This window comes from Rhagoletis zephyria, unplaced genomic scaffold (assembly GCF_001687245.7).
Source record: "Rhagoletis zephyria isolate East Lansing unplaced genomic scaffold, Rhagoletis_zephyria_1.1 Rzeph_scaffold_04896, whole genome shotgun sequence".
NCBI lineage: Eukaryota > Metazoa > Arthropoda > Insecta > Diptera > Tephritidae > Rhagoletis > Rhagoletis zephyria.
The window spans coordinates 34,557-44,762 of NW_016161979.1; the positions used below are offsets into that span (position 1 = coordinate 34,557).

The following is a 10,206-nucleotide window of genomic DNA, read 5'->3' on the forward strand; positions in this document are numbered from 1 at the left end:
CAAATTTCGTTAATCCCACACGTTTTTATAGCTCGATAACTATCCGTAAATTTGGACAACTAAGTTCCTGTGTCTATAAATTTCGACAACTCAGTAAACATTGATCAGTTTGAATAATTCGATACGTAGCGATAACTTAATAAGCATGGATAAATTTCGATAATTATAAACTTCGATGATTCGATAAATTTCAGTAACCTTTATGGCTGATTTTATTTCGATTCCTATCGGAAAATTTCAACTCTGTTAACCTAATTGTTTTGTATTTCTCATTGTCTCCATTTTCGCCTTATCTCAATTTTCGTTTTTATCTTCACGTTGCCTTTTTTATCTTCATCGTTATCACTTGTTTCTTCATCTTCATATTTATCTTTATTTCAAAGTTTAATTTCAAATACGAAGTAAAACAAAATGCGAAACGGCTTAAATTGTACAGGTTGCAAAAACAGCCATACACAAATATGAAAATTTTTAAACGACGATTTTCAACCAATTTCGAAACTATAAAAACTACCAGGTATGCGGACCTTAAAAAGGTGAAAAATGATAGTTAACAAGCAAGCAAACAAGAAAGGTGTAAAAATCACTTACCTTCATATATTTCTCTATGGGTCCGGGCGAATACTTCACGACCCGGATGTCGACGATTGGGGTATCGCTCTGCATAGAGTCTTTGAGCAGCTCTGGCATTACAGCAAGCTTCACCGTAAATTAGGTGAATATCCGCATATTCATGCGACGTATACTGCGTGTTCTCTGTCATAGTATTAATAACACAATGTTCGAAGGGTCCCATTTCACAAAATCCACTTTCACTAACTCCGGTAAGTAACATTAAATAAGGTAATAATACAGGTACAGGTAGTACTATTTAGCATGTCATTGGTTGGTAACAAGAGCAACTTAAATTTAAATCTATTAAATACTTTCTAGCGTGTCTCAGCCCTTGCCCACAAAAGCGGCTATAACTTTTTTTTTTCTATTCGAAACAGTAAGAGTGGCACATTTCTGAAATCTTTATTAAATGAACAATTTTTTATGTATTGTAAAGTTATAGCTCAGTACATTTTTTTTCACCAGAGATAGTCAAAGTTGGGGAAGAAAATATCAAAAAGTTAAAAATCCCAAAATAGTCATAATTTTATGATGGTTCCTTAATATATTTTAAATACTTTACATTTGAGTATGGAGAAGCAATTATCTGGAAATCAGTTAAAGAAAATTCATGAAAAAGCCCGATTTTTTTTTTTAAATAAAAAAATGTAAATATTTCAAAAACGGTAACACTTTTACCTGAAAATTTTTTGTTTATCAGAGAGCGACACCCTAGTAAAAGGAATAAGTCCCACATTTTTCAGGTCAAAATTTCAGCTGGTTGCGCCTGTATGGCCTTTTAAACTTTATAGACAATAGTTTTTAGTGGAAAAACAAATCTCGATAATAATTATATCTCTAAGCGAAAAAATAAAAGTCATAAAATAATCATTATTTGCGATCGAAAAAATAAAAATCAACTAACAGGGCAATTCTCGCCACTTCTACTCACCACAGTCCTTCGAAAGACAATTATCAGTTCTGGCAAATATCTTGAAAGCTCTTTACAGCATTTCGAAAAACTAAGTGGAATATCTGTTTAGGAGGAGGTCTTGGCGTTATGCTGCTCACCTTTTAACAATACGTTTTTAAAAAAATTCAATCAAATTAAAAATGTTGTACAAATATTTCTCATTTTAAAACAATAAAAATTAATGAATAAAAGAAAATTTAATTAGAAAAGAAAAAAAATTAAAAAGAAGAAAGAAATAGTACTTTAATTTTTAATTAGATTAAAAATATTTTTTTTTAAACATGCAAAAAAAAAAGTTAATGAGATCCTAAAAATTAAATGTAATACCAAAATATATATTTTTCTTTTTAAACAATAAAAATTAAAAGAAAATGGAATTAACAAAAAATAACAAATTAAATTTAAAAATAAGAAAAAACTAATAAAGTAAATTTTTAAAAAGTAAATGATATATAAAAAAATTTTTACACAATAAAATCTAAAAAATTATACCAAAAATTTAACTAAAAAACTGAAAAAACTAATTTAGAAAAGAAAAAACAATAAAATAAGTTCCTAAAAATTAAATAAAATAAAAAAAAATTTTTAAAGCAATAACCGAACCATTAAAAGAAAATTTAATAAAATGAAATTAAATTTAGTAAGGAACATAAATTAAATTGAATTAAAAATTATATACATATACCTCTTTTTTTTTAATAAAAATCAGAAAAAGTAAATAAAAAAATTTCGAACTCGGATCTCTCGATTGGCATGGTTGTGCCTGTGAAGAAGGACGCGTACAATTATTTTCGCCGTCAACTATGTTTGCGGGTATAACAGTATGCAAATTCCCAAAGAGTTTTTGGGAAATAATGCTTAAGTGGCATTCCTTGGCCAGGTATAAGTCTATGTTTACGCATCTTTCTTCGCCGCCAATTAGGTTTCCCGCTTTTCTTAAGCGTCTTTTTTCGTCAACTTTTTTTTCGCGTCCTTTTTCGCCGTCAAAACACTAGCCTGCATCTATTCGTGTATAGTGAAGATATGTAATATTGAAGTATTGAATATTTAATATTGATTGTTTGAGCTCTTCTACCATAAAATAAATAATAAATAAATGAGTTTGAAACCTACCTTTTTATTTAAAGTGGCTTTTTTAATTTTGCTCTCTGACCGCAGGATTTATTTGGAAGGGCTTTGTTATTTCAAAGATGTGATTAATTCCAAAAATTGTTAAAAATTTCAATGCAATGTAGAATAAAAATATGGGTAACAAATGCAATAGGAAATTTCTTTAGAATATAAAATTTTAATTTGTTGGATTCACAAGGACGAATAGGTAATTTTTAAGTTGATAAAGTTAGAACGACCAAATTCGAGGATGTTATCCAGTTTATATAAGTCCTTAACATATAATTTTTTCAAAAACAAATATTGCGAAATTTCAAGGATAAAATTTTAAAATAACATTTCACCATTTCTGCACCAGAAACTTGAATCTTTTTAAATTCTACAGGATTTACTTTATACCCATACTTCTTTTCTAAGAACATTTCTCTGAGTTTTTTAAATAATTTTTGAATTACTGACGTCAGAGTGAAAAACTAAAAACGCAATTTTACTATTTGTGTTTAAAATTTACTATCGCGCAGTGTTAAATGTATAATGAGCTAGACATTTACAAAAAATATTAAGAAATATAGCCAATACTGTTCAAGAAAAGGAGTTTCTATTATTGCCATCAGTGCAAATTACAAATCCCGAAAATCCCAGGGTTCTTGGCAAGTAACCAAGATCTGAAATAGACCGGGATCTCGGGATCCCGGGATTAACATTCCTAGTGAAAACGTTGGGTTGTCTGTTTTTTCCTGGCCTCTGTTAAACACATTATAAAGGCGTTATACTTTCGATTGGTATATAGCTGCGAGTAAAATAATAGCAGTAAAATTCAAAATAATGCTGCTGGTAAGTTATGTTTATATATTTATTGTTAATAATTTTCATTTAAAATATGGGTCGATCTGTAAATAAAAGTTTAAAAGTTCGCACAAAGTTCACAAAAATTATTTAAACTTAAAAAAATTTCCAACATAATTTTGATTTTTTAAATAAGATTTCTTATGGTGATTTCGTTTCTTCCCTTGGCCGATGCAAAACGAATTTGATATACACTCAATCCTGTCAAAGGGAATTTTTTTGTCTTCTTGTTGTTGTCTAGCTCACGAATTTTATAATATTGTCGTTTTAAACCACCATCTGATTTTCAGGGCAACCATCTCCCCTGACAAAGCTTCAAGAATGTGACATTTTAAGAAACGAACACAAAATTTTCTCACAATTAAATACTTTGATACATTTAAGTAAACTTCATTCTACTGTTTTTCTTATTAAAGTATAACAGTTCTTATATACTAATAATTCATTTATAATGGTGAATATATTTTTACTAGAAAGTGGCCCCTCGAATATTGAATTCTGCAATTCTTCTCTTGAATCCGTAGCCCTCGCCGCAAGTTACACATTTCCATAGAAGCGCTCTTCATGATTGATTTTCCTACGCTGAAGCATAAATTCTCGTTTTTCCTGGATCGACGTGAGCAGCGAGTAACATTGGATATTAGCGCCAGTGGCATCACCGAGTCGCTGCAATTCGCAATTCCCAATATTAATGAAACGAGTACGATACGCTCGCTGGCGTTGCACTTCCACAAAAATCGTATTGCTCTGCTGGTGGACTGTAAGGAGAGCGCAGCACATGAGCTGGATATGAATTTGGCGAAATTGTACATACAAATGGATGATCCAGTGATTAAATTGGTGAGTCGATTAAGATGGACAACAAATACGTATGTGTATGACAAAATCTTTGTTTACATAAAAGTATGGTAATAAATACGCTCACCTAATTTTTTAAGTTCCGCGAGCGCAAATACCCGTTGCACTTTGATGGCAATGTAGAGAGCGCACTGCAACGTGCCAACTGTCAAAAGGGCCTGAATCGGCGAGGCAACAGACGCATCTTGAAGACTAAAGTCACCACTGAACGAGGTATATTCTAGGGAAAATAATTGCATGACCTTTATAGAAGTTCCAAATTATTTGTGTTTTAGAGAAAAATAAGAAACGCGATGTACGCAACTTTTACAATTCAGATAGCTATGAACGCTATACACAACGTCAACTGCCGCTGGATTTCGAACAACGTGGCGATATACCAATGATGCATGGCGATTGTGAAGGTAAGTGTTTACAATTTTTATTGATATTGAAGTGTACACACTATAAAATAAAATACTTTATTACATATCACCCAGCTTTTGTTTTATCTTCTATCGCTTTCCTGATTTATTAAGCTTTATTTTAATTTACGTTAACCAGTTCATGATTATACTTGTACATATGTACTGCGTTCATACTGAGAAGTTCAAAGCAAAGCTAGGCTTAATTACTAGTGTCTTTCTGGTTTTTCTTTGTCAGTGTGGTTCACTTCCTGTATTTTCGCTTTCTACCTCTCCATCAATTTGTCTCAACTCATTTGCATATCTGGAGTGCAGCTCGCATTCTTCTTTGAAACTGTCAATTCATTTTAAAGACAAAGCCCACACTCGCTTTTAGCGTACACTGAAAAAAATTATACATACGCAATCAGTTATAAAATAGCATTGAAACACATCATATTGTATCCGGCACCGGCCTTGTTCCTTTACGTGAAACATAAGTTTGTGCTTTAAGAAATCCCAGAACCGGAAATGTGGGCAAGGAATTTAATTCTACATAAACGCTATTACCGTTTGGGCCCTTACTCAAGCGAAAATAATTTTGATTTCACCTTACTGATCACATTATAGTAATTTTGTATTCCTTTTGGTGAATTCTAACCCCGGCGACATAAACAAATTCAATGCCAAATAAATGAACTTTCATTGAAATGCAAACGATTTGCAAGTCAAGATGCAAGTTTGTACATCTGGTTAGTGGTTCGAGCTTCTCATGAACAAAGCCATGAAACCGTCGTCGAATTTTGTGGACCGCCAATCGATAATCTAAAATTCAAAAAAGCTTTCAGGCGGTGGGAACTTTGGCATCATAAAGTAACAAAGCATAACATAACACTGAATAGTATACATACTAAGCGATACACAAGTAGTCTTGGATGTTGGTGTGATCAAACAAATTGGGCTTCATGCATGAAAAGTGAGCTTAAGGTCCGACTCCATTTTTGCACTGATAAAATGAGCTCCAACTCAAAGATTTGTACTGAAATTCGCTCGGAGCTAATGCTAACTTTTTATGCATGAAGTGTATTTGTTCAGAGCAAAATTTGTGTCTAAACTTTTAAGAGAAAATGAATTTTAAAATCTCCACTAGAAAACGGCCCCTGATATTAACTTAGGAGTGCTAAATGGCTTCATCTGACCAGACCATGATTTTCTGGTATATATGCTAAATTAATCCTTTTCCATGGTAACCTTATTGCTAACATACTTTATATTTATGTTCCAATGTTCATTTTTTTTTTTATTGAAACATTTGGTCCAACGATTTCACCAACAATTCACGTTCAAGTTTGGTTTTTTTGGTCGCCAGAAGGCATATCCTCCATTGCCGCCGTAAATCACATTGCGAAAGCGTTATTTCCGAGAAGAAGTACGGCGAAATCGGACTGTAACTACGCCCACTTCCCATATAACGCTATTTGTGAAAAATGCAAAAACTAATCTATTTCAGTCTATTTCATTGGGTCCAAATTGTTGAAATTAGTATGTGAAATAGAGTTTTGGTACACAATAACATTAATATGAAATTTTTGGAAAATGGGCGTGACTCTGCCGACTTGTGATGAAATGCCGAATGTCAGTAGCCGATTCAGCAACCCTTACCAAACTCGGTACGAACCTGGAAATCTGTTCAAAATCTTCTGTTGTTTACTCTTTTTAGAAATATTTGAGGACAGTTGCTTTTATTTTTGATATCTTACAAAATATGCACAGCTGCGCTTGAATTTGCCCATGGCGACCTCCCACAGTTTGCTCGGGTTACCAAAACTGGGGGCAACATGTTTCTGCACTCCGATTCCCAATGCAGTCAACTTTTGTGACGAGCGCTTGGGTGTAGCTGCCAGTGTCATTCAGTATAAGCATTTATAATTATATGCATATCTACTTACATATCGATGGTTCTCTGCAATAACTACACAACTCCAAGTATCATATTTTTGAGTTATATAGCCGGTTTAGTTGATAACTAACCATATTTTTCTGTGGAAAATCGACATGTGCTTACTTGTTGCCAAACCGGCAGCCGGCGGTAGTTGTGTCGTTTGTCAGAAAATCGAAGCAGGTAAAACCTTACTACTGAACAGTGGCACTAGTCTCACATTTATCGTAAATATTGGTCAAAAACTGTCGATACGTTAGTGATACTTTTATATGCTCATTTCGTCTTTTTTCAGTATAATCCTCAACAAATCTTTATAAAGTGGTCTTAGTTTTAAAGCTAACCAATTTTTTTTACAGAATGATATACATATATTATTGCTAAATTAGGAAACGCAAAGCCTTTAATTGACTCTGCTGAAAAACATGGAATTTTGAGTTGTGTCGTTATTGTAGAGGACCACCGATATGTATTTATATATTACTTATATGTATGTATGCATGTATGTACTATTTTATTTAATATGCTTATGAAATACTTGAAACAAAGCTAAAATGTTGCGCGAAAGCAATTGCGGTGTACAAAATGGTGCAAAACGTGTGATGTGCATTTTGCTGTTATTAGCTTTGTTTTTTGTTTGTTTATTTTTGCTATGCTGCTACACACTATGTGCTATCTTGGTGTCTGCTGCCTGCTTCGGCCCACATGCATTTGCGCATGCGCAGCGCCTCACAACAGTGAATACCAGTATTCCTACAGCAATAAACGCCTTCAATGTCGGCACCAACATTAACTTCATTGGCGGCACTGCAAACTTGTAATTTTTAGCGCACACACCCTCCTGGCAGGTTGCCCGTCCCCTCTTAAGGCACGTTCCTTTTCTGAGCTCCCGTCGACCCCGCATATTATAAAAGCGCTTATTGAGCAGCTTTTGTGCCGCATCTTTCTTCAGTGTATTTCTGACTCATTTTAACTGCGCTTTAGTTGTACAACAGTTCTTGTACCATACGCTTTTGCATTGTTCGAATCATCATTTTAACGCTTATTGTTCTTTTTACCGCCTTTAGACGCCCTCGCAAAATCCATCAGCGACTTAATGGCACTGGTGAAGCTGCTGCGCGAAGATATCGCCCACCAACGTGAAGAGATCGCCTACTTGCGCAAACTTCTGGAGAACTGTGCTGGCTGCAAGGAACCCTCGACCAACAACAACTTACGCATCGAACCGACTTGTCGCACATCGAATCCCTGTTATCCTGGTGAGTAGTAGATAGGCAAATGTCAAATTTAATTTCACTGATTGTGTTGCTTCCAAACCGCTACATTTGTTGTAACCACCTGGATTCACCACACTTAAGTGCCACACTTGTGGCTTAGCCAAACACTTAAACGATTGATACGCAGCTGCGTGCTTTCATTAACTTACCTAAGTATACGTGCATGTATGTACATATGTATCCATGCGCATTTGAATGATACATACATACTTGTTCATGTTTTACTGAACGTGAAGGTTGTTTCTTGCTCCGGCTATTTTAATCGCATTATTTCTTTTTATTATTGTACGGTTTTTTGTTGCTTTTAGTTCAATTCTTTATCTAACTTTATTTTCCGCTTTTCTTTTTTCTTGCATCGCAGGTGTTGACTGCTTTGAGACCATGGCGGGCCTGAGGTGCGGCCGCTGTCCAGCTGGCATGGTCGGTGACGGCAAGATCTGTAAGCCAGGCGTTACGTGTGCGGAGCGTCCCTGCTATGTGTAAGTGTCACCAATGTGCTCGCTGTTTTATGAGCCTTTTTATTGCCCTATTCCTATTACTATATTTTTTCTTTTAAATTTACTACTCTTCTGGATTTCCCGTACGCACAAAAGCGAAAATATTTTGATGTGCGCATGTGCAATTCTTTCGCACCTTTTGAGGCCTAATTTTGAAGACAGTAATTTAAAAAATGTGCTATAAGTAGTACTAAAAATTTAATGAATAGGAAAACATTTTTATATCTAGAACTGGAAATATTCTGGTTGCAGGCGCATAAGCTCAAAAGTGTTGAGATGGCAAAAATATGTCGAAGGACAGGATAAACAATTTTTAAATTCATATAATATGAACGAGTAGGACAAGATTTCACCGAAATGTGTGAAGGCATAAAATGTAAAGAGTTGAAACGAAGAAGAAAGAACATGCTGCTAAAGAGGCTACATTATTATGGTACAAGAGGGAGGATCAGACTTAAACTAATTTCCCATTACCAGGCGAAAATTTCACCATAATTCGAAAACGCAATAACCGACATGAATCTTAAAATGCCTTAGTTATCTCTATTTCAGCAGTAACCACTTGTTAAATTACTACAATTTGTCAGTCTGTGGGCGGTGTCGCAATCGGCTTCGTATTCGGATTTGTGCATAAGTTAGTGGCAACCCTCTTAAATGTAGTTAAGAAATAAACAAATCTTTTGCGTTAGATATTGCAATACTTATTTCAATTAGTTGATGAATTAAGTTCAGTTTGACTTTTTAAATACATGACATGATAGGAGATATATAGTTCAGAAATAAAACATTTTAAAACCCATGCCAATTGACATCCATATTTTAAAAATTAAATTGACTTATTACATAATTTGAGTTTAACTTTTTACACAGGTGGCAACCCTCTTAAATAATCTTAATGGTAAAACTAAATACTTCTTAACATTCCTTTGTTTGACGCCCATTTTTTAATATTTCATATAAATTATGTATACTTTAAATAAATTAGATTTTTAAAAGAGGTGACTACCCTGTTCACATTATTGTTGTATGTGAAAATACTATATTTCTTCGTTTATAAATATAAATATATTTCAGTAATTTGCAAGAAAAAATGTGTATTAAAATTGATAGACTTTATACTGAAAAAACAATACTAAAAGAAATATTCGCTAATAGATCAAAAATTGCAAAATTTTTAGAAACACTTACAATGAATTACCAAATTTACTTAAAATTATTTCATTTCTGCTCTCTATTCCTGCAACTTCGGCATTCTCAGAAAGAGTTTTTTCTGTTAGGAATGTGAAATGGCGAGATTAGACAAATAAAGCGACTACCTCACTAATAAAAAATTAACTTTTGATTTAAATTAATTTAAATATTTATTGCGATAAAGCATGTGATACTATAAAATAAATCAATTTTTTTATAGAGGAAATGCATAAGGAAGTAAAAATATATATACTTAAAAAGCGTTTTTACTTTTTCTTTCAAATAAAATACTATATATATTTCAAGTGACTTAAAGTACTATAAATATCTTGTAAAATGTTGGCAACCCTCCTCCCACATGTAGTTGAGACACAAAACTTTTGCATATCCATTTTGATTAATATCCATATTATAGTAAGAGATGGCAACCCTTTCCACACTACAAACTACAAACTCATTCGTCTGCCACCCATATCGGGATAAATATTTATTTCAATTTTCTAATTGCCTAGCTTGATTGATTTGAAACAAGTAGTCA

At 33.4% G+C, this 10,206-nt stretch overlaps 1 protein-coding gene across 4 annotated transcripts in view; it reads left to right on the plus strand.

Moving 5' to 3' along the window:
- LOC108371336 (thrombospondin-4-B-like) overlaps window positions 1-8,464 on the plus strand; it is a 40,577-nt gene extending 32,113 nt beyond the window's left edge. For all 4 annotated transcript variants that reach the window (XM_017626886.1, XM_017626887.1, XM_017626885.1 and 1 more), the window contains 5 exons: window positions 4,048-4,363; window positions 4,462-4,594; window positions 4,657-4,785; window positions 7,771-7,962; window positions 8,342-8,464. In XM_017626886.1, the coding sequence (XP_017482375.1) occupies window positions 4,048-4,363; window positions 4,462-4,594; window positions 4,657-4,785; window positions 7,771-7,962; window positions 8,342-8,463 (892 nt within the window). In that variant the 3' untranslated portion in view covers window position 8,464. The remainder of the gene's footprint in view (window positions 1-4,047; window positions 4,364-4,461; window positions 4,595-4,656; window positions 4,786-7,770; window positions 7,963-8,341) is intronic.
- The last annotated feature ends 1,742 nt before the right edge of the window (window positions 8,465-10,206 follow it).